General features: G+C 39.0%; 1 protein-coding gene across 1 annotated transcript in view; it reads right to left on the reverse strand.

Moving 5' to 3' along the window:
• IL16 (interleukin 16) overlaps nucleotides 1-25,281 on the reverse strand; it is a 175,476-nt gene that overhangs the window by 22,061 nt on the left and 128,134 nt on the right. The window contains exons 9-15 of the mRNA XM_036736107.1: nucleotides 22,496-22,569; nucleotides 21,502-21,718; nucleotides 19,597-19,714; nucleotides 15,044-15,176; nucleotides 11,658-11,745; nucleotides 7,896-8,377; nucleotides 667-823 (exon numbers count right to left, since the gene is read on the reverse strand). Coding sequence (XP_036592002.1) covers nucleotides 667-823; nucleotides 7,896-8,377; nucleotides 11,658-11,745; nucleotides 15,044-15,176; nucleotides 19,597-19,714; nucleotides 21,502-21,718; nucleotides 22,496-22,569 — 1,269 coding nt within the window. The remainder of the gene's footprint in view (nucleotides 1-666; nucleotides 824-7,895; nucleotides 8,378-11,657; nucleotides 11,746-15,043; nucleotides 15,177-19,596; nucleotides 19,715-21,501; nucleotides 21,719-22,495; nucleotides 22,570-25,281) is intronic.

Genomic DNA, 25,281 nt, shown 5'->3' on the forward strand with positions numbered 1-25,281 from the left:
AGGTTCAAATGTTGAACATCCTAACACATCCTAGTTGTGAGATTATGAGCAAATCATTTGATCTCTCAGCATCCCAAGGCAACTCTCCAAAAGTATAAGTTGCAGATGAATTGTTGATCTGCATTAGTGGAGGGAGTATCCTTATTAAGAGTTTCCCATAGAGATGAGAGAGAGGGAAGGGAAGGGAGGGGAGGGGAGTGGGAGATGGGAAGGGAAGGGAGGGAAGGGGAGGGGAGGGGAGAGGAAAGGAGAGAAGGAAGATGAGAAGAAGAAGGAGGAGGAGGAGATAAGGAGGAAGAGGAAGAGGAGGAAGAGGAGAAGAAGGAGAAAGAGGAGGAGGAGGAGGAGAAGGAAAAGGAGAAGGAGGAGGATGGTGATGAGGAGGAGGAAGAGATGAATTTTTGTCTGCTAATGTTTAAGAAGAGAAGCAGTACAATGTAGCAGATAGAGAGATGGCATAAAAGTCAGGAAGTCCCAGGTTCAAACCCTGCCCTCTGGCACTACTTTAAGAGAGGCTAATGCATACACAAAATGACTATTTGACTTGCACTCAAATTTTAGAATCAAACTTTTCAAGTTCATTTTCACAGCTCAAAAATACATCCATTCCCCAGACAGATGATGCACATTCAAAAGCACATAAAGCCATTTAAAATCCAAACATACCTGTCCTGGATACATTCGCTTGCTCTGATTCTGCTGGGTTTGAGGCAAAAGCCTCAGTACTCTCTGCTTGAACCGAAACTCTTGATTCTGAACAAGATGGGACTTCACTCAGAGTTATAACAGTTTTCTTTCCCCGTAGCTGCAGGTTTCCCACTTCCTGTGGTGTAAACAGGAAATATAGTCTGTCAAAACGCCATGCTATAAATGGTAAGAATTGCTGTGGGCACAAGTCATCTTTGTGCTCTTGATTTTATCCTCAGCATAAATCTTAAGTAACGTTCAGGCTTTTGCTTTAGATGAAAAATTGTTTAACAGCTTCACAATGAGCCATTTCAACTACTTGGTGGTGAGGGGTGGGGGTGGGCATGGTGGAAAGCATTTAATGACATCTCTTCCTATGCACTTGTGCAGAACTAAAATGGGTTGCAGTCGCTGGACCAATCATCCTTGTGGCATTGATTTCCTGTTGCTTTAAGAAGAATTTCAGTACAGAAACTATCACATTCTTTCTAACCAGTTAGTTTGTGGAAAGTTGGTTTATCACAAAATTAAATTAAATGCAAAGCTTATAATGCACTGAATGTCAGAGAAAAGGGTTTCACAGGACCTCAGATATAGAACTGGGGCATGGGTTGAGCAGGGCATGTAGCTGCTATACTTTGGGGGGTAGCCTTGAAGAGGACAGCCTGAAAACTGTTTTCTTAGGCTTCAAGGAAAAGGTGAAGAGGATTATTATTTAGTCATGAGTTCCTGATTCCTGCCTGCTTGATGGTCCCCAAGGCTCAGCAGCTTGTTTCCTGGACCTCCTCTTGTCACCTGCTCTGCTCTTCAGAGGAAGCAATTAAGTCGGTGCTTTGTGTCTTCCGCCTTGTATTGAATTTTATGTCTCTGATCTGTGCATGCTGAGAACAGATTACCATCTGAGAAAGACATCATTGAAATAACTCCCTAACATTTTGCAAATTAAAATACTATTCAAAGCTGCTCTTTCCTTTGTGTTCTACTCATTTATAAATTTAATTGCTGCATGGTCCTTTGGGCTTTCTTTAAGTTGACAAGACCATGAAGGCAGAGGAAATTTCTCCAAATGAGGCATTAAACTAGGACTGTACAAGGCCTTGGAATTTAAATTGCCTCACAGTAAGTATCTAGACAGACAATAACCATTCACGTGGTATATAGGGGCAAGACAGTATAATAGATGAAGTAGGGATCTGGGGCTGAGAAGACTTTGATGCAAATCTGCCTCAGATGTTGTTGTTGTTCGTCCTTCATTCTCCAAGAAGACGAATGACATCAAGAGGGTGATGTCTTGACTTACAGGTGAATTGGATTTAAGTGAGGCAGAGCTGCACAAAGTCATTGATCTCACTTTCTCCTCCAGGGTCATTGGAATCCAGTGACAAGACATAGGTCAGGACAACTGGCAGTGGCTCCAGATGCAGTGGGAGACCTTGGTCTTCTTAAGCTAAGATCTTTCTCAGGTCTCAGTTTGTCTGAGGCAACACCCATTCAGTAATTAAAGGACAGGTAAGAATGGGGGGCAAAAGATTGCCTAGTTTGCCTTCACAAAATAATCATTCTGGGAGGGGAAAACTCTAGACATTTACTAGCTATGTGACCTGGGCAAGTCACTAAACCTGTCTGGGCCTCTATTTCCTCAACTACAAAATGAGAAGGTTGGAATGAATGATTTTTAAGATCCTTTCCAGCTCTAAATCTATTATCCTAATGGAATTCCTAAAGGAATATGTAAATAGGAAAAAAAAACAATTTAAATGAAAAATAGACAAAACTAAAATGTAAGAGGTCCAGGCTGTCCTAAAATGATGAATTTAGAAGGGCTGTTTGGATTTCCATCAAGATAATAATCTTAAAGATAATAGAGCATCATAGAAGGCACAATGGCTGTGTAACATAGAGGAAAGAATACCAGCTCCATGATCAGAAGAACTGGGTTCAGTTCCTGGTTCTGTCACCTATATACTAAGAAATGTTTAAAAATCAAGAAATAGAGAAGTGGAAAAATTCTGAGGCTGTGAGAGTCTGATGGCTCAGCCTCTGGGAAAGTTTACCCTGAAACTTTTTGTTCTTTCTTCTGGTTCTAATTTAAAGATTTGCTCAGTAAGGATAGGGTCACTGTGACCTATTTTCCTTTACTGTAAAAGTACTGTAAGAGAATGGAGAGGGTCTCCCCCTCCCTTTATCCTATTCTCCTTCTTTAGATTTATAGATGTCACCTCAGTTGTAATCATTAACTAAGGGAATGGAAATTGGAGTTTCTGTGCCTCTATTCCCCGGTTCTTTGTCTAGCTTTCATGCTCAGATTGTAAGCCCGCCTCCCAGCCAGTGGTGAGAAGGGTCAGAGGTGGGCGAGAATTCTCTTGGGTTAGGTATAATTGTTGGTGCTTTGCCCCTTGTAAAGAGCCTCATTTGCTGGTTCTGCTCTGTGCTAGCAGAGGACGCCCAATTCTCGAGAACTGAATAAAATTGATTTCTGTTCCCACCCTGAGATGGCTCCTTATTAACTTTTAATTGGTGAGGATCTTTCATCCCACACAAGAAGGTTGTACCAGGGGTGACCTGAAGGTCCCTTTCAACTCTTCATTTATGATCATATCACTGGATGACCTGAAAGTTCATTTCTAGCTCTCATTTTATGATCCTATGATTGGTAGATATATTTCCACAGAACATGAAAGAACTAAAAAATGCTACTTTTAATGGAATATTTTATCCTTCAGAAAGTGCTACAATTAATCGCAAAAGATAAATAAAGTAAGGATGCTGTGTACCCAAAGGAATGTGATGTGGCTCAAAATAAAACAAAACACTTTATTGGCCAACTCTCTCTGTACTATCTCTGTAGCCCAGCCAAGTGTTCTGAAGAGAGAGTCTTCCATAATCAGACAAATATTTGTCACACTCATGTGGCAGAGTATGTCCACTAGAGTAAAATGACTACTGGGGAGACTGGTTGGTCCCTCCCCTGTTTGTTCATACCCAATACATCTGCCATCCATTTCACTTTCTTGACAGGCTCTTAGGGGGAACCTTATTCGACCTCCTCCACTAGATTTAATTCGGCTTTCTATTTTATGTTGGAGAAGTTTTCTTTGCTTTTGTTGCTGAGAATATTGCCCCCAGCTCCATAAGTGGAAGTCTCATTGTTTCTTTCCTGCTGAAAAGAGGCCATTAGTCAAACTGTGCCCTCCAGCAGCACCAGCTCCTGACTACTCAAGGACTTTCACTTAAGTGGTTATGCTTCAGTGGTCAGTACAGCTCTTTGACTTCCTATTCTGTTTCCAGGGCCACCAAAAAGGTGACCTCAAGGTCCATGGAGAGTGCATGCTAGTGCCCCCTTGCACTCTATTTCCTAACCTGTGCCTTTACAGCCTGGCAGCTAAAAATCTCTTAAGTTTTACCCTCTGCTCTCCTAGGCCCTCAGTCATGAAGATGAATGATATCCATTTAAAAAAAAAAAGGAAGAACTACAGCAACTCATTAGCTAAGTACAAAAGCAACCACATCCTGCTCTTTGAGGAACTGAGCTTCCTTTTTAGCAACCTGAGTTCCTCTTCCTCTTCAAGACACTAGGCTCTCATAATGCTTCAAATAGCTCAGTTTGTTTCTTCTTTCAATAGTTTTTTTTTCTTTCTCCCAAATTCTAATTTCAAAATACTTAAGGATTCCAATCATGTATCTGTCACTGACTTTCTATGTGACCTTGGGCCAGCCAGTCACTTAACCTCTCTGGGCCTCAGTGTCCTCACCTGTAAAATGAGGGGGTTGGGCTAAATGACCTCTGATGTTCCTTTTAATTCCAAATCTCTGATCCTGTGAGCCCAAGTTGTGGAGTTGTTTCAGTCGTGTCGGACTCTCCCTGACCACACTTGGGGTTTTCTTGACAAAGACACTGGAGTGGTTTGCCATTTCTTTCTCCACGTTATTTTACAGATGAAGAAACTGAGGCACACAGGGTTAAGTGACTTGCCCAAGGTCACACAGCTAGTAAGTGTCTGAGGTCAGATTTGAACTCAGATCCTCCTAACTCCAGCACTGGTGCAATATCCACTGTACCCTACGAACCTAAGTATCCATATATTATTTTATAAGACTTTGACAAGACCTTTAGTACTAAATAGCTAAGTTAACTATGAGGTTCTGGAAGTTGGACCTAATAAAATGTATTAAAATCCCACCATCTGGTTGCTTTACCTACCTACCTCCCTATAGCATACTGGAGCAAGGCTGGATAAAGTACTCACCAATGAGTAACAATTGGAAAATATATATTTTTTAATGGTGAGAGATGGAAGAAGTCTGGAAAGAGAGTAAAGAAGCCCAGCATGTTCACACCCATCTAAATGGGCATTAATCAATCAACTAGCATTTACTAAGTGCCCACTGTGTGCTAAGTTAGGCAAAAATGAAACATCCCCTATCTTTAAGGAACTTAATTCCATAAGGAAAAGCAATCTGGACATAGAATGATAAGACAGCATGTTTTCCCCTTAAGACAAATAGTGGGCTTGAGAAGCATGGATGACCAAGGTAGTAAAGAAGAGGCAGATGGTCCCATCCCCATGAATCAGAATAAATACCATTGGCATAGTCTTCATGGTATAACTAGAGAATAGTTTTATGTATATATGTATATATATATATTCATTTGCTTCGGACTTGGCCTGGGATACATATGATAGGAACAATGCAAGACTCCCTTTCTGAAAAATAACTCCCCCACCAGCTTCCCATAGCTAAATGTTCCCTGCTACACTTTCACCCTTAACAGGTCAAAGAGAAGGTGTGCTGAATATCTGTGTCTTTTCACCTAAGAACTCTGGCTCTGGAGGCAGAGGACCAGGGCCTCCATTTCCTCATCTATAAAATGAAGAGGTTGGACTAGATGACCTCTGAAATCCTTTCTAGCTCTAGGGCTATGATCCTATGATCTTAAATGACCTTTTAATCACCCATTATTATCCTTATAACTTAAGTCAAGGCAATGTATATAATGGAGAGCCAGCCTCACAAGGAAGATGGACCTGGGTTCGAGTTCTGCTTCTGACCCATACTGATCCTGAACAGCCCATCCACTATCTAGGCAACTCTCTAAGAGAGTAAGTTTCACAGAAGGCTTCAACCTGCCTCAGTAGAGGTAGAGTCCTTGTACTAGTGAAAGTCCAGATCCAATCCCTTTCCCTATCCCCTAACAAGGGGGTTAGTCACTTACCCAGTCAACCATGAGGCCAAGCTTGTCTATACTCATCTAGTCTATCCTAAGTTTGAGAATCATTCCTAGATTTAATTGAGTGATCTCTCAGTGTTGCTACTTTGGGTCTGCCTTAAGAATGATATGCATGCAATACCACTTCTAGGGCCATATCCCAAAGAGATCCGACAAGGGGGAAAGGTACCCATATGTACAAAAATATTTACAGCAGCTCTTTTTGTGGTGGCAAAGAATTGGAAATCAAGGGGATGCCCAGCAAATGGGGAATGGTTGAACAAATTGTGGTATATGAATGTAATGGAATACTATTGTGCTGTAAGAAATGGGGAAGATACGGTCTTCATAATGACTGATGCTGACTGAGGAGAGCAGAACCAGGAGGTCATTATACATGATTACAGACACACGGTATCTGTAAGGACTAACTTTGATAGACTTGACTCCTCTCATCAATGCAAGGTTCAGAGACAGCTCCGAAAGAGTCATGATGGAAAAAGCCATGCACATCTAGAGAAAGAATTACGGGGTCTGAATGCAGATGGAGGCAAACTATTTGCTCTCTTTTGTTTTCCCCTTCTTTTTTGGTTTCGTTTCTCTGTTCCCATGATTCATTCCATTGCTTATAATTCTTCTTTACAACTGGATTATTATGTAAATAAGTTCAATGTGAAGGTAAATATAGAACCTACATTGGGTTACATGCTATCTTGGGGGGGAGGTGGAGGAGAGGGAGAGAGAGAAATTTTGGAACCCCAAAACCTGTGGAATGTTGTAAACTAAAAATAAAAATAATAAAAATTAATTTTTTTAAAAGAATGACATACATGTTCTTCACATGTGCTTGAATTTTTAAACACAAGAAATGGCTACCATCACTTAAAAATAAGTATGTCATCTTTTCTCAAAAAAATATAGTTATTAAGCAGCTAGATAACCAGCCTTGAAGTCGGGGAGAGCTGTGTTCAAGTCTTGTCTCTTGACATATACTAGCTGGTTGACCCTGGCCTGGTCATTTAGCAGCCTCTTGCTGCCTCGGGGAATTCTCTGAATGATAAATCACAGAACAGTTACTGTTCTTCTTTGGGAGACAAGTTTACTCACCAAGATTTCCCTTTACCAATGTAATTGTTGATTTGGGCCAAAAAAATATATTTAGAGTTACATCAGCCTTACTTTTGCTATTATTTCTAGCCTAACTATAGAATCCTAAGGCCTAGAATGAACTTGGAGTAATTGTTTAGAATGTTCTCATAGCTCTACATAGAGGAGAGTGTACATTCCGGGTGCAGGCAGGTACACTTCCAAACTATTACAGGAAAAAAATAAACAGTTTTTATCTGTAACAAAAAAACTCTATCACTTCCACTGGCAGATGTTTTTAAAGTAGACATAGCCAGAGATATCAAATTATTGTAGGCTTGATGAAATGCTTAATTTCTTTTAGAACATTTTAAGAACAGAATCTATCCCAAATCTTTCATTCTACAGATGTAAAATTTGAGATCTAAAAAAAGGTTAAATGACAAAGCTCACCCAAGTTTTATCAGAGATAAGGTTGGAACCCAGATCTCCTTGCCATTCTAGTGTTTGGGGGGTTATACTATCAATGGAAGGTAGGTGTTACTGGCTATCTATGCATTCAGTTTGCATGCGATTCAGAATATCATAGAGATTGCTGGGGGATCTACGATGGATGTATCTGTACTCTCTGGACCTCTCTGGGCCTCATCTATAAAATGAGAGGCATGAAGTAAATAATATCTAAGCTTTCCTATAGCATCTTAAGAGCTGTCAAGAAAGAAAGATTGTACTTACTAGATCCACCAAGTTCCAAACATACCTGTCTAAATTTAAACTAAGCTCAGAAGCTGTGATAGAGTAGCTGAAATCCTTAAAATCTATTGGTCTGATTAAAAGATCTGATGGTGTTGCAGATCAACAATGCTTCACTTACGGTAAACACTTAGTGGATATTAATACGGTAACCTCTTACTTGATCCTTAGCTGGAGACATTTGTTCAACTGATACTGAAGGCTCTTTCCCATCAAAGCTCTGCTGCTGATCACTAGTGGCTGCATCTGTTTTAAAGTATTTTCGGGGTGGAGGTTTGGGCTTGGAAGACGTGGGCTTTCTAACTAGAATCTCAAAGGATTTCTTGACTTTCAAGGGTCGGTGGCACTCCTCAGTCCCCACTGGAGTTTGGCTCTCGGGACTGGTTCTTGAAGATGAAAGTAACAAAGCCGGCTCCTGGGTCACGGGGACATTCACACTGGCAGCTCTTGGCTCTGAGTCTGAAGGCTGCTGTGGGCTGTTGTTACTGCTGTTCCCAACAGATGAGGCAGGGGTGTAACTGCTGTCACTACTAGATCGGATCATGACTTTCTGAGACCTTCGGTGGAAAGGAATGGAACTCTTCTCACTCTCCTTTTCATACGTGGGTCTGCCATGCCAGCTACTCTCTAGTCTTTTAATACCTGCAATTGGAACACAGTCAAAACTTCTTGAATAAGATTTATTTAGAAGGCAATAATCCAATCCTACGTTATTTCTTATGTTCCCAGAATTATACTAGGCATCACCAGAATACAAAAGAAGTATTTGAAGTCCCTGCCTTCAAGGATCTTATGAGCTTCTGGCAGGACAAGACCTCCCCTTACACTTTATAATTTAAAGCCTGTTATCCTGGCTGCTAAGGAATACATAGGTAAGCTATGAATCAGTAGCATTATAGACTATGATATCGTGGACCTGCGTATAATATTGGTCAGAGATGTGGGAGATAGATAGATAGAGAGAGAGAGGGAGAGAGAGAGAGAGAGAGAGAGAGAGAGAGAGAGAGAGAGAGAGAGAGAGAGAGAGAGAGAGAGAGAGAGAATCTCTTACAAAATCTTTTGGGCTTTTGGACTTATCCACAATTTCCCTTACGATCATTATAATTTTGCTCCTATTTCTCTCTAAAATGTCCCTCAGTTTCCCCTCAAGTGGTTAACATTTAGTTTAACAGAAAATTATGTACAGAATATGTTTTATCTAATCTAACCAAAAAAAATGGATAAGAGGCTAAAACCCTGAGGACATCAAAAACAACCCTTCTCTCTAGTGGATCCTATCTTCCCTCCAGACCCAGACAATCCAAAGGTGTCTCAGTAGTGACAATAATAATAGCTGGCATTTATATATTGCTTTAAAATTTGGAAGGCACTTTACAAGTATTATTTCATTTTATTCTTACAACAATCTGGAAGGCAGATATTAGTATCTCCATTTTACAGTTAAGGAAACTAGCCTGACAGAGGTTAAGTGATTCGCTCAGGGTCATATAGCTAGTGGGTGTCTGAGGCTGAATTTAAATTCAGGTCTTTCTGGTGCCAGGTCCAGCATCTATCTTCTGAGCCACCTTGGAAAAGAATAGATCCAAGTTACTATTAGATAGATAGATAGATAGATAGATAGATAGATAGATAGATTGATAGATTGATAGATAGATAGACATAGATATGGATATATACCCATATATGAATATATATGTATAGATATATAGATCTAGCTATGATTCCCTGCTGTGCTGATCCTTGTTCCCCTTTAGGGTCATGCAAATCGTGCATCTTGTTAATTCTTCTTTTTTTACTCCCTCATGTAGGTAAGCTGGTTTCTGTTTCATTGCTACTGCAACTCAAATAGGCAACTGAAAAGCCTGATTTTAAAAATAGCCCTGTTCCCCAAAATAGTGCTTATTCTAGCACAACCAATAGTCACAATAGCCAATTTTGTTAAGAATATGGACTTGATGTTTAGGATAATGAAATCTTCCATAAGAGGTGGGACTATCATGAGTGAAGTAGTATATGTGGGTTAGTAGATAGATAGATAAAGATATACAGATACAGATAGATGAAGGTGAAAGAGAGGAGAGACAGAGAGACAGAGACAGAGACAGAGAGACAGAGAGATTGTTTCTGTCTTCTGGAAGAGTAGATAATCCAGAAGTGCCTTTCCCACTCCCACCCCCACCCCTAGCAAGATCACTGTCAAAGAACAAAATTCTCATACTTCTCAATGGTTGGAAAATTGAGGCAGATATGTGCTATAAATTATAAAACAGATCATTTGTTGTAAATCTATGATTTGTTGCAAATCATAGATAATAGATTGATGAGAGACCTTAGAGACTGAATAGTTGATTTCCCTGAATTTATAGTTGTAATAATTAAGACCGAGGGGGATTTAAGGGTTAAACCCAAGGTCCTACAGCTGGTGACAAAGCTGATGACAGAACCCTTTTGCCCCCTGACTCTTAGCCAAATGTTGTTTCCACTATGCCAAACTATGAGATAAGACTATGACAAAGGAGGGAGAAAGAAAGACAGATGTCATGTTGTGCCCTTGAACAATGCCAAGCTCTTATTGTATCACCCTTCTCATTCAAGGCCTTCCATGATGCCCCAGCAGGCTTCCAGCCGGTCACATAAGTGTATTATTCATAATTGTTCTGTCCATAGATCTAGCCTTTTTATCTCACCAGTCTGAGTTCACGGTCAGCTTAAAATTCTGCCTCTTTAGCCTTTTCTCTGCTCCCAGCTATTTTGGTGGTTGTTATCCAATTAAGACTCTAATCTAATAATTTATAAACATTCAACTCAAGTCAATAAATATTTATTAAGTACTAATTACGTGCACTGAGGAGTGGTATGTCCAGGAGACTGGTATACTCTCAAGTTTGCCTAGAGCACAGGATGCATAAAGACAAAAAGTTGGGTAAAGACTAGAAAGTTAATTTGGAGTGAGATCATGGAAGTCTTTTATGCCGAGGAATTTGAACTTGTCTAGCAGGAAGTGAGAAACTTTCTGTGCAGGGGACTGACATGATGAAATCTGTGCTTAGGATCTAGGATCATAAATTTAGAATTGGAAAGGACCTTAGAGGCCATGAGTCTAAAACCCTCATTTTATAGATGGGGAGACTGAGGCACAGCTTTCTTAGCATCACACAGCTAATGAGTGTCTGAGGCAGAATTCAAACTCACTCCAAGTCCAGTCCTCTGGTCCCTATGTCACCCAGCTACTACTATACCATCCAGCTGCTTAAGGAAGTTTATTCAGGCTTCAGATATATAGCATGGATTGGAGAAGAAACCAATTCAATGCCTATAGGACCAGTCCAAGTAAGAAGTTAATGAGACTATAACAACAATAAAATTGTAAAAGCAAACTTTGAAAGAGTAAGAATTCTGATCAGTGAAATAATCAATCATGATTCCAGAACCATGTTGATAAAGCATGTTCCCCGTCTGTTGTCAGAGAGGTGATGGACTCAGCATGTGGGATTAGACAAGTATTTTTGGACATGGACAAGGAAGGAATCTGCGTTGCTTGCCTACGAATATTTGTTATAAGGGCTTTTTGTCTTTTTCTTTTTCCCATGTGAAGAGGTGGGAGGGAGAGGAAATAAATGCTTGTTGATCGAACCAAAAGGTGAAATGGAAGTTACATGAAGGTAAGTAAATAATTCAATGTAAAGAAAAGTGATAACAGCTCAAATCAAGGTGGGAGTAGAAAGGAGAGGATGAATCTACAGGGTGTCCCAAAAGTCTGAGGGCAGTTTTAAGCTCTTAAAACATAAAAGCTTTAAGTTACACCCTGTATTTCCTCACATAACAGTTTTCATTTTAGGCATTTGTAGTATTCTGTAACCAATAGCCCCATGGCACATCCAAAGGAGACCAAGGGTTACCTCGGCTTCTTTATTTTTCTTACCTTCCAAACTCCAGTGATGTCTCTCTTTTCCGAATTTGCTGCTCTCTACAGCCTGAGCCACAGCTTCTTTTAGTTGCTGTTCAGACACCTAGGAAATATCACCTCACTTTGTGAACTTGCATTGGGAATTACAAGAGAACTGAGAACTTAATTTTTGCCTCATGCCAAGCCAAGGTTATTGTATTAGTCTGGTCTTACTGCCTGTTTCTCTCTAGTCTCTTCCTAGTCTTACTGGCTGTTTCTCTCTAGTCTCTTACTGGTCTTACTGCCTGTTTCTCTGTAGTCTCTTACTGGTCTTACTTCCTGTTTCTCTCTAGTCTCCTACTGGTCTTACTACCTGTTTCTCTCCACTTCCATCCATCCATCCTGACAGAGTAATCTTTTGAAAGCACTGTTTCATACATATCACTTTCCCTAAACACACACACATACACACACACACACACCTTTAAAAACTTCAATAACTTCCTCTTGTCTATAGAATAAATTGTAAAATTCTTAAACCTGCCATCCAAAGCCCATGATCTATCCTCAATTTTATTTCCCATTACTCTCCCTATATAGATCCTCTGTTCTTATTCAATTGGTCTATCTCTGGAGCAAGCTATGTATATGCTTGCCTTTGCTCATGCTCTTTTGCCTAGGATCCCTCCCGTGTTAAGTCTCACCTTTCCTTCAAACCCCAGATCAGCTTCTATCTCTAAGGATAAAATCCTAGAGTTTTTGTGTTAAGTGAGACTGTGGAGATCCTCTACATTTTAAAGTTAGGATTGTGCAGATCCTCTAAATTTTACAAATGAGAAAAATGAGGCTCAAATCCTTCACTTGTCTGGGAGTCACATAGCTAATTAATGTTTGGACCGAGACAAGAACCCAGGTGTCCTGGATTCCATGTCCCTGGTTGCTCAAGCCTTCCAAGACCACAGAATTGGAATCCAACCATTTTTAAAGCCACATGCCATCCTGGGAGTGGCTCCTTCTTCTCTTTACCTGTAGCATTTATTATCAGAATCTCTAGGTTGGCACTTGCCCATGTGATGTTGTATTATAATGATTCATCCCTTTGTGTATAGGTCCTATCTTCCCAACCACGTTCTATCAATGAGGGGAGGGGACACATTTTATCCCGTAGCTTTTAGCAGACGGTAGGTCCATCAGTGGATGTTTGTTAATAATGGAGTGTGTTTTTAAAATTGTTGTTAGTATGGTGCAAGAGCTAGACTGCTGTGCTTTGAGTCAAGAAGACATGAATTTACACGCTTACTAATTGTGTGACTGTGATCGAGTCATTTTCTATCCCTAAACCTATTTCTTCATATGTAAAGTGGGGGAATCAGACTAGATAATCTTCAGGGTGTTTCTAAAGTCTGGACACATAGGCAAAAATACATATTTTCAAGAAATGAAATGAATGAAATTTTCAACAACATTTTATTTAATTGGAATATTAACAAATAACATTTTCAATATGATTTCCATCATTTGTGATGCAAAGGTTGATGCGCTTTGCAAGATTTATGTGAACTCAATGTAATAACTCCACATTGCCATCAATTTTAGCACATTCACTCTTTATGCATTCAATCAAGGTTATTGCATCTGTGATTTTCATTGAGTTCACCTTCTCCTTTAGCATACCCCAGAAAAAGATGTCAATGTGGCTAAGGTCTGTTAATATTCCAAATATTTCAAAATATGCATTTTTGCCTATGTATCCAGATTTTGGGACACCCTGTTCATTGGCCCTTCTAGATCTAAATCCCTTGAGTGTTCCAGAAAGTTAGGACAAAGCCAGGTAACAAATTGGTTAAACTGTTTTGGTAACCTGCTATCTTCTGTGAAACCATCCTAAGATACTCCCTTAATGAAAGATTATTCTGGGATTTAAATACCTATGTCACACTTGAAAACCACATATGAAAATCTTAGCAACAAAGAGAAACATCTAGCAAATTAAGTAGGATCTGCTTTGCTATTGGAATCTGCACCTGGATGTTCTGCAGAAATCTTCAATTGACATATTCCAGACTGAACTCATTATCTTTCCTCCCAAACCCTCCCCTCTTCCTAATTTCCCTATTACTGTTCAGGCACCACCAGCTTCCCAGTTATCCATGCTTATAAGCTGTGTCGTCCTCATCTCCTCACTCTCTCTCACCTACCATATCCAATCTGTTGCCGAGTCCTGCTAATTTTACCTTCACAACACCTTCGTATACACCTCTCTTCTATTCTGACACTCCCACTTCTGTGGTGTAAACTCTCATCACTCACACCTGGACTATTGGAAATAGATCTCTAGTTGGTTTCTCTGACTCAAATTTTTCCCCCTTTAGTCCATCTTCCATTCAGTCATCAAATTGATCTTTCTAAAGTAGAAGTCTGATAATGTCATCCCCTGGCCCCCATCCACACGCACACACGCGCGCGCGCGCGCACACACACACACACACACACACACACGCACTATTCAATCAACTCCAGTAGCTGTATATCACCTCCAGGATCAAATGTAAAATCCTCTGGCATCCAAAGGCCCCAAAGTCCTGCCCCCCCTCCTAATTTTCCAAACTTCCCTCTATACATTCTAATGATCCAGTGACATTCACATCCAAGCTGTTCCTCCAAAATGAGTTCCTCCAATCTCCCAACTCTGGGTATTTTCATTGGTGGATATCCCCTCATGTCTGGAACTCTCTCCCACCTCATCTCTACCTTGTGGACTCCATGGCTTCAAGTCTCAGATGAAATCCCACCCTCTACAAGAAGTCTTTCTGGATCCCAAAATATGCGAGTGCCTCCCCACTGAGATTATCTCCAAATTATCCTATCCATATTCTGTTTCTACTTAGTTGTTTCTATGTTGTCACCCTCATTAGGCTGTGAGCCCCCTGAAATCAGGGACCATTTTTTGCTTTCCTTTAAATCCCTTATAACAGTACTTGGCACATAGTGAACAATAAAGGCTTGTTTTGATTTGGCTGGACTCTTATCTAATCTAGGCTAATTATTTTAAGTAAAATATTCCATTTTCTTTATTTATTGGTACACTGAGAATAAATCGAAACGTGTATAAAATTCCATAAATATGGTTTAAAACATCACATTTCACAGTAAGCACCCAGGCTCAAACAAAACTAATATCTATAATCCAGAAACAGGATTGTACCTCCCCTAATAATGATCCTTCACAACAGCCCCATCCATGAGTTTTCTGTTCATTTGTTATGGATATTAGTTACCATGTGAAGATTATCATGCTTACACTAAACCTTCTTGCAGTAAAATTTCCCAGGAACATCTTCATTTCTATAAAATTTGACTTCCAAGTTTGGTTCTAGGTGATTGCAACTAGGTGAGAGAAGTGGAAATATTTGAGGCTTTACCTGGGGATCAGGGTGCCTGCTGATAATCACTGGAACTGACCCGGGATCACAGTGGCTTAGAATGGCATACACTTCATTGAGTGTCATGTTTTGAACTGAGATCTCATTAATTTCTATTATTTCATCACCACATCTGCAAAAGAAACATCAGCAAGAGGTCCATGATTCCAGCGACATAACTCAAAGCAAAAAGACATCCAGACTTTCAAGGCTTGGTTACGTTGGGCCTATAACTACTTGTTCAAGAAGGATTAGGCTGATATCTGATACAGCTAGTGATTAAATCAGTCCTTGGACTTCCTTTCCCCTATTGAAACTTAACACAAAAACAGGGAAAAGGAGTAATTTCCTCAAGCACAGTATTTAACACACCCCATAAAATGAAGCTCTTATCAGAACTTCTTTGTATGGGATATAAATCATACTACAATTGCAGTACAAAAGGAAAATGGGGGGGGGGACACTTTCCCCTCCCTTTACTGTGTAAAAAGGTGAGGATCAAAGGGATGTGAAGAAAGACAGGCAAAGGAAATAATCAACTACAGTCCAAGTAAGCAGATTCAACATACACAATGATCCTCCCTCTAATGCCTTAGTCTCCCAGTTCCTCACTTTAGCCATTTCCCATAAACTACTCCTTCACCGTACCTCAGCAATATACAGAGATCATCATGACTTTTATCTTTCTGTCACCTACAAATAAATCACTTCCGTGTTCCTGAACTCTGACATTTCCTTTTTTTTAAATTTTATCATTTTTATTTAATATTTTCATTTTTAATGTTGATTTCCACAAGATTTTGAGTTACAAATTTTCTCCCCATTTCTACCCTGCCTCCCATTCCAAGATGGCATATATTCCAATTGCCTTGTTCCCCAGTCAGCCCCGCCTTCTGTCATCCGCTTACTTTCTTGTAGGGCAGGATAGATTTCTGTGCCCCATTCCCTATATATCTTGTTTCCCAGATGCATGCAAAAAACAACTTTTTTTCTGAGCATTGGCTTTTAAGATTTTGAGTTCCAAATACTCTCTCCTCTTCCCTTCCCACCCACCCTCCCTAGGAAGGCAAGCAATTCAACATAGATCACACCTGTATCATTATGTAAAATGCTTCTACCATGCTCATGCTGTGAAAGGCTAGCTATATTTCCTTCCATACTATCCTGTCCCCCTTTATTCAATTTTCTCCCCTGACCCTGTCCCTTTTCAAAAGTGTTTGCTTTTGATTACCTCCTCCCTCATCTGCCTTCCCTTCTATCATCCCCCCTTTTTTATCCCCTTCCCCTCACTTTCCTGTGGAATAAGATACCCATTTGAGTGTGTATGTTTTTCCCCCCTCAGGTTGAATCTGATGAAAGATTCACTCATTCCCCTTCACCTGCCCACTCTTCCCTTTCAACAGAACTGCTTTTTCTTGCCACTTTTATGTGATATAATTTATCCCATTCTGACTCTCCCTTTCTCCTTCTCTCAATATATTCCTCTGTCATCCCTTAAAATATTTTCATTTTCTTAGATATCATCCTTTTATATTCAACTCATCCTGTGCCTTCTGTCTATACACACACACACACACACACACACATTATATATATATATATATATGTATATATATGTATATATATATTCCCTTCAGCTACCCTAATACTGAGAAAGGTCTCATGAATTACACACATCATCTTTCCATGTAGGAATGTAAACAAAACAGTTCCACTTTAGTTAGTCCCTTATGAATTCTCTTTCTTGTTTACCTTTTCATGCTTCTCTTGATTCTTGTATTTGAAAGTCAAATTTTCTATTCAGCTCTGGTCTTTTCACTGAGAAAGCTTGAAAGTCCTCCATTTTATTGAAAGTCCATATTTTGCCTTGGAGCATTGTACTCAGTTTTGCTGGGTAGGTGATTCTTGATTTTAATTCTATCTCTTTTGACCTCCAAAATATCATATTCCCAGACCTTTGATCCTTTAATGTAGAAGCTGCTAGATCTTGTATTATTCTGATTGTGTTTCCGCAATATTCAAATTGTTTCTTTCTGGCTGCTTGCAGTATTTTCTCCTGGACCTGGAAACTCTGGAATTTGGTGACAATATTCCTAGGAGTTTTCTTTTTGGGATCTTTTTCAAGAGGTGATTAGTGGATTCTTTCAATTTCTATTTTATCCTCTGGTTCTAGAAGATCAGGGCAGTTTTCCTTGATAATTTCTTGAAAGATGATGTCTAGGCTCTTTTTGATCATCAGCTTTCAGGTAGTCCAACAACTCTGAAATTATCTCTCCTGGATCTATTTTCCAGGTCAGTGGTTTTTCCAATGAGATATTTCACATTGTCTTCCATTTTTTTCATTCCTTTGGTTCTGTTTTATAATATCTTGATTTCTCATAAAGAAACTAGCTTCCACTTGCTCCAATCTAATTTTTAAGGTTGTATTTTCTTCAGTGGGCTTTTGGACCTTCTTTTCCCTTTGCCTAATTCTGCCTTTCAAGGCATTCTTCTCCTCATTGGCTTTTTGGAGCTCTTTTGCCATTTGGATTAGTCTATTTTTTAAGGTGCTATTTTCTTCAGTATTTTTTTGGACTTCCTTTAGCAAGTTATTGGCTTGTTTTTCATGGTTTTCTCATATCACTCTCATTTCTCTTCCCAATTTTTCCTCTACTTATCTTACTTGCTTTTCCAAATCCTTTTTGAGCTCTTTCACAGCCTGAGACCAATTCACATTTTTCGTGGAGGCCTTTGATGTAGGCTCTTTGACTTTGTTGACTTCTTCTGGCTGTATGTTTTAACCTTCTTTGTCACCAAAAAAGGAATCTAGAGTTTGAGTTTGAGTCTGAGTCTGAATCTGAGTCCATTTCCGCTGCCTGTTCACATTCCCAGCTAACTACTTGACCCTTGAGCTTTTTGTCAGTGTATGACTACTTGTAGAGATACTTTGTCCCAAGCTTTAGGGTCCAAGCACTGCAGTTTTCAAAGCTACTTCTACTCCACTGTCACCTCAGGCTCTGTCACACCAGTGCTCCTCCTCCCCCAAGAACTGCCAACCAAGACTGCAATGCAGATCTAAGCAGGGCACAGCAAGAGAACCTGCCTTTGTGCCCCCAAAGCACTCCTTGCACTCCCACTCTGATCCGCTGCTAGATTCCTACCACTGTATAAGCCAGGGAAGCAGCTCACACTGGAGCTCTGGAAGAAGTCTCAGGAGTTTCCTGCTGCTGCCACTGCCACCACCATGTTGCCACTGCCACTGCCGCACCACCTTTTCCACCCCCAGGGCTGTTGGTTGGACCACTCTGAACTCGATTCTACAGTTTCCACTAACCTGCTCTTTGGTGTTTGTGGTTTGAGAAGTCTGATTACTGCCACAGCTCAATGATTCATTGCCCTAAGGCCTTTTTCAGCCAGTCTGGTCTGTCCTGGTGCGACCAGGGCTGGGCTGTGCTCTGCTCCCAGCACTGTGCAATAGACCCTTCCCAGAGACCTTCCAGGCTCTCCTGGGCTGGAGGCATGTTCCCCTCTGCTATTTCGTGGGTTCTGCAGCTCTAGAATTTGTTCAAAGCCATTTTTACAGGTGTTTGGAGAGATTTGGGGGAGAGCTTAAGCAAGTCCCTGCTTTCCAGCCGCCATCTTGACTCCACTCCCTGTTGACATTTCTTTAAATGATCAAAATGTGTTTCTGTTTCTTCTCCTGCCTTGCACCTCTAAACTCTATCCTTTGTCTTCATCATAACATCCAATCCCTTAGAGACCTCCATGTATATACAAGGAGATATTTTCTAATTACTTTCTTTGTGATGCTGTCTGATTAAATGTTTCTGTCTGACCTAATAGGTACTCTGGTTAGTTGGTAAAAATAAGCATATCACCAGAGGTTCATCAGTTAATGGTTTTGAGTAGGCATTGACATACTTTTCCAGTGGGCCCAGGTAAAAGAATCATGCAAATAATAATGATAACCTGAATTTCTATAGCGTTTTACAATTTCCAAAGCACTTTTAGGTTCAATCCTTACAAACCTAACAAGGTAGGCAAAAGCAGGTACTGATATCAACATTTTTTTTTCGTGGAGAAATAGGCTCAGATAGTTAATTGGTTTTGCCCAAAGTAACCCAGCTAGATGAAATAGAGCTTGATAAATATTGACAGACAAGATAATTTTGTATTTGGCCAGTACAGTGACTGGTACATAGTAGGATTTAATAAATTTTAACTAGTTGATTACTGACTTGTCACATCAGCTCTTTGAAAATGCCTCAAAAATATTTTAAAAGTTTTAAAAAAAAAGAAGTAGGAGTACCTGGCCCATTTTCTATACAATACATTTATTTAGAAAACCCTTAATAAAACTAATATTACGAAAGTAAATTTTATCCTAGCTGCTGTCCCAATCACCACAAACTACAACATTTAAAAGCTCTTTTTAAATCAACCAAGTAATTCAGGTACTGACCATATCACCACAATTTTCCATCAAATCCATAAGATCCTTCATAATTTTACTTCCTTATTTCATGAATTTTTGCCACCTTTGTACTTTCGAGGAAAAAAATAGAATATTATACCTGAGGCGTCCATCTAAATGAGCCACTGATCCTGGGGAAAGAGTATGAATAAATATCCCAGAGATGCACTGGAAGTAAGGGATACTGCATAAGCCAATTCCCAAGCCTACTCCAGCCTCTAGAAAGGAAAATGTAGAATATGAGTGATAAATTAACCAAAAGTTGGACTATTTTTGATGCAATGTATACCAGAAGCATACTGATGGTATAAAGCTTTCTTTATTCCTGTCCTAATACTTCTAGTCTTTGACTAGATCAATGGTTCTTAAAGTATGGTCTGGGTTCCCTTTGGGATTCCCAAGATTCATTTAGGGGTTCTACAAGATCAAAACTATTTTCATAATAATAAGAGCTTTGATTCATAATATAGTAAATATATACATAGTCTGCATAAATGAGAGCTCTTTGGTCATGGGGGAGGGGGAATCCTTAATAGTGTTTAAGAATATAATAAGGTCTTAAGGTGAAATGTTTGAGAATTGCTGGACTAGATTATGAGGAGCAATATGTCTTTCAGGATAAATTCACTCTGAGAGCTCTAAATGTTCTTGTTGATTTCCATCATTTGCACAGCCTAATTGTATTATTCATTTATTTATTCTATCATTTATTCATTTAATAGTGCCTGGCACATTGTATGTCCTTAATAAATATTCTTTCTATCTCTATATCTATCTCTCTCTCTGTCTACATACTATATATCTATCAATAAACATTGATTATCTTTCTCTCTATGGGCTAAGCTCTATGTTCTGCTTTGTGAAGGTTCAAAGGATTTATTAGACATGATCTCTGCCCTCAAGAATCTTATAATCTAGAGAGCAGAATAGGATATATATTATATATATTTATACATACATATGTACACATATATACATGTACACTTACATATGTGCATGTGTGTATACATGCGCACACAAACAACTATCAGAAAGAAAGTAATGTTTCATGAGAGAAATATAAAGGGTAATAGGAGCTTAGACAAGGAAGAGATCACTTCTGACTGATGAAGCCAGGGAAGATTTCCTAGAAAAGATGCCCTTTATGAGATGTATCTGTATCTGTATCTGTATCTGTATCTGTATCTGTATCTGTATCTGTATCTGTATATGTATGTGTATACATAATTAAATTTTAATTCTTATATTTTACATATTTATATATACATACAAACATATATATGCACATACATAGATTCACATATGTTTTACTATAGAGAAAAGATGGCCTTTGTGCTGATATATGTATATGTATGTATATATGTATATGTATTTGTATATATACATAAATAATTAAATTTTAATGTTTATTTCTTATACTTCACGTATTTGTATACATATATACATATGTGTGTACACATACATAGATTCACATGCATGTTACTATACAGAAAAGATGGTCTTTGTGCTGAGCTCTCTGTCTCTGTCTCTTTCTCTCTCTCTTTCTCTCTCTATCTCTCTCTGTCTCTGTCTCTCTGTCTCTGTTTGTCTCTCTGTCTTTCACTCTCTGTCTCTATGAGAGAGAAAAAGAGCTCAGCACAAAGACCATCTTCTCTGTATTGTAACATAAATAACAAAATGCTTGAGTAGCATTACTAAAATTCAGATCTCTGGAGGCTGGGACAGTCACATAAATATCTATGTATGGACTTGAAGATGTCCATCTATGTCCAGACTTGAAGATACTTATCACTGTTCAAGCACAGCAACAGAAGTTTTCTGTGTAGAGAGGTGTTGAGAGGGGGAAGAGGGAGAACTGAGTGATAGTGAAATAAAATCAGTCAATACCTTGTGTTTTTCTATTTTTATTATGCTTTCTTCAAATAAAAAGCTGAAATATCTGTGAAAGTCAGTGATCCAGTGATGATAGGATAGTGCCCCTCAGAGCAAATCCAGGAGCTCATACCTTTCTTTAAAGAAACTTCCATTATGATCCTATCATTGGGCTTGGCGGTGTTGGCTGAGAAGGATGAATTTTCCAGACCAAAAGAACTATTTTCCTTGGTGATGCAGGTACTCGAACTCAGTGAACGGCACAGTTGAGGAGAAAAGTAGTTGGACACTGAATGGGGAGCACTCAGGCTGGTCCTGACTGTGAGAGTGAGAAGCCCTCTTTTGGCTTGCTATAAAAAGAAAATACGATATTACAAAATATTGCAAAAAGCTCAGGAATTCAAATTAATCAGAAGAGATCTTCACCTGACAGTGAAAAATCTGAATCATGTGAGATATAGATACTTGGTCCCACCACCACCTATCAAATCTTTTCCATTTTTCAAGACTTATTGCAGAATGGTCCAAGTCAAATGCCATGTCCTTCATGAAGCCTTCTCTAATTCTTCTCAGAAAGAAGTAATACTACTCTCCTTTACCCACCCATAGAAATTGGTTCCCACATTTCTCTGAGGACAAGACTCTATTTGTTCACCTTTGTGATCCCACTGCCTTGCATAACACTCAAAAACTATTTGTTGAATTAATAAATTCATGTAAGAAGAATAACATGAACTAGAGGGTTACCTAGTAGCAATTACTATAAGACCTGCTTTAATGAATATGTAAAACTGATATGTAATTAGCATATGAATTGCTTCTTTACAAATGAGTGCTTCTAAAATTCTTGAAAACTTTTAGATTAAGTAATTTACATATTTACCCTGCAATCTTGCTTAATAGCATTAGTTTTCTTAGCAGTCTTCTTTTAAAGCAAAATTAATCTTTGGCTAAACTCCTGATTTAATCATCACAAATTCTAAATTAGTGGAAACTGAATGAATGAGTGTGTGTGTGTGTGTGTGTGCGTGCACGCGCGCACGCGTGTGCGTGCATGCTTTAATACACATCTAGGAAAACTAGATACTACTGCATTCCAAAGAAACCATACAATAAGATAGGGTTACCTTGAATTTCTGCAAAGCATCATTATGTGTTAATCCATCCATTGATTCTCCATTGAGTTCCAGAATCTCATCCCCTGTTTGATTAAAGGGAAATTGAAAAAAATTATTACCTAATCCAAAGACATTAGAATTCAAGAGATATATAGTGTTGTATCTGAAAGTCTATTCTCATTCAGAGAAAGTTACTAGACTACTTTGGACATGCATATATACTAAATGATTTATAATTCGAACTTGCATTCAGGGTGCTGAAAATTCCTGCTAAATGAGAATCATACAATTCCATCTTTTGCTTATTTTGGACTATGTGACAATCCACCCAGATTCAAAAAAAGATGGGTAAGTTATACTTCAGTAAAGCGATGACAGCACAGCTTAATAGAACACTAAACTAGAAGTCAGAAGACCTTGGTTCTAGTCCTAACTCTATGACTTAAAGTACTAGCTATGGAATGTTGGGAAGGGGAAGGGACACACATATATAAAGCACCTACTATGTGCCAGGCACTGTGATACAGGCTTTACAAATACTATCTCATTTTATCCAAGTCAATTAATCTCTCTGAGCCTCAATTTCCTTATCTGTACAGCTGCAGTGATAATTCCTGGCTGACTGGCTTCTCTTGTGAGGAGCAAATGAGATCATGGATGTGAAAACACGTTGTAAACTACAAAACATTATGATAATGTAAAAGGTTGTTGATATCATTACTTTAGAGATGAGTATTGAAAAATGAAAATATTTAAATCAAACCACATCCTTAATGATTTTTTATTGAAACTGATCACCCCAGTGCTCTAGAAGACTGTTTGGTCTGATTCTAGTCTAGTCTAGAATACTATTTCTGATAAGAATAACAGAAATTAACTAGGTTTTCTGCACCAGGAGACAGAAATATTAAGTATTTCAACTCACTGGACATTACTTTATTTTTTTTCAACAAGGAACTCTAAGAATAAAACATGGGGCAGACTAATATAAATTTTCCCCCAGAGAAGTGTAATAAAATCACCAACATAAATAAAACCACTCCATAATCTGTATTGAAAGCAACAACAAATTCTCTAAATTATGACCTCTTAAGAAAATTTATGGGAGTAGTTGGATTCATCAGACATAAAATTAGGCCTCATCTTATGAACAGACCATGTTCCAAAGGTTTGTTTTGTGTTTGGGTGGTTGGAAATCCAAATATATTTTTCCATAGAAACAATCTTATAAATAGCAGTTAGATTCCCAGTCCAATCCACAAAAGCCAATGTAACCAGTAATACAGCCAAATTGGGTACATTTGCAATGAAATATGGTGAATAAAACAAAAATCTATGGAATCACTTTTTTCTTTGAAATATGATACAATATATTTAAATGTAGGGGATATGCCTTCCTGATAAAGCCCTCCTTATTCCTGTAAGTCCTTTATGAGTTGTTAAATTCCATTTACAAGGCTAGCTCTTTAACAAGATATGACGTCAACTAGTGCTTTTTCCACCCCACCCCCAGCTCCCTTGACCCTTTAATAGCAAACATTTTGAGCATGATTGATTTGATACACCTGAGCCCCATCCTTGAAACTTTGTCAGAAAAAACAGAGATATAAGGAATAGATAAGCCAGTATAGAGATACAGAGAAGAGAGATGCTACACACAGAGACTCAGTCTTCTTAAGCGGAATCCGGCAAACTTTTGACTCTTTCTATGGGGAATGATGCAAGATGGCATAGGTAGGAGCACTAGTAGATTGATGAGGAGTTATTAAGCCAAGATAACACTCAAGGCAGCAGCAACAGAGGGTGAGTGGAGTGAATTCCAAAACTAAGTATAAGCTAGAGCCAAGGAGAAATGAAGAACAGTCATGGTGTGAAGAAGTAAACCTCTTTGAGGGTGTTGGGAGCAACGGGGCCTGTGTAAGTCCCAAAGGAAGATGACTTATCCCTCGGGACTAGACTCTCTAGAAGTACCAAGGCCTTTTCCATTGCAAGGTGGTCTCTCACTGTAGAGTGGTGCTCCAAATCCAAAGTCTTATATAGGATTCCAGGAGAGAAAAGGCTCACCGAAGGAATATATTCCTTAATTCTCTAGCAAACCAGAATGTTTTCACTTTTTTCATCTTTGGGTGGAGGAAGGAAGAAGGGGAAAGAAGGAGGGAGTAATCAACTCTAGAGTAATAAATAGGTCCCTCTGGGGTGCAAGCTCTCTGAAAAGGAAGAGATTTGTGTTGATTGTGGTAAAAGTCCTTTACAAATTTATTTGTTGTTTCCGTATGTGCCTGAGTAAAGATGCCTGATCTATATTCAATGATGCGTTAGCCTGATTGCCAATATTAGAAGTGGGGGGTTCTTTACTTATTCTGTAGATACCTAGACATGAGCCAAATCCTGATATTCCCAGAGGAAACCTTGTGTGGGGACAATAGTCAAATAGAAAAGTTTCGCAAGAAGCTTCCAAGGTAGACACTGGCCTGGGTAAACATAAAAATATATTGGAATGGACCAATGATGTCATTGGCATAGAAACTCCTGAATGAAGAAACTCCCTGTACCAACACAGGATATTAGCTTCTCTTCAACTTATTTTAGAGTTGCTAGAACTGAGAGGTTAAGTGATTTGCCCAGGGTCACACAACCAGTATGTATCATTGGCTGGACTTGAATCCAGGCTCTTCTTGTCTCTAAAGACAGCTCTCTAACCACTATGCCATATTGTCTTATGTATGACACATAAAAACAACTTTTAAATAAATCCCTAATTTTTAAATAGAGCCAATCTCTCTATGATTGGCCTG

This window comes from Trichosurus vulpecula, chromosome 8 (assembly GCF_011100635.1).
Source record: "Trichosurus vulpecula isolate mTriVul1 chromosome 8, mTriVul1.pri, whole genome shotgun sequence".
In the NCBI taxonomy this organism is placed as follows: domain Eukaryota; kingdom Metazoa; phylum Chordata; class Mammalia; order Diprotodontia; family Phalangeridae; genus Trichosurus; species Trichosurus vulpecula.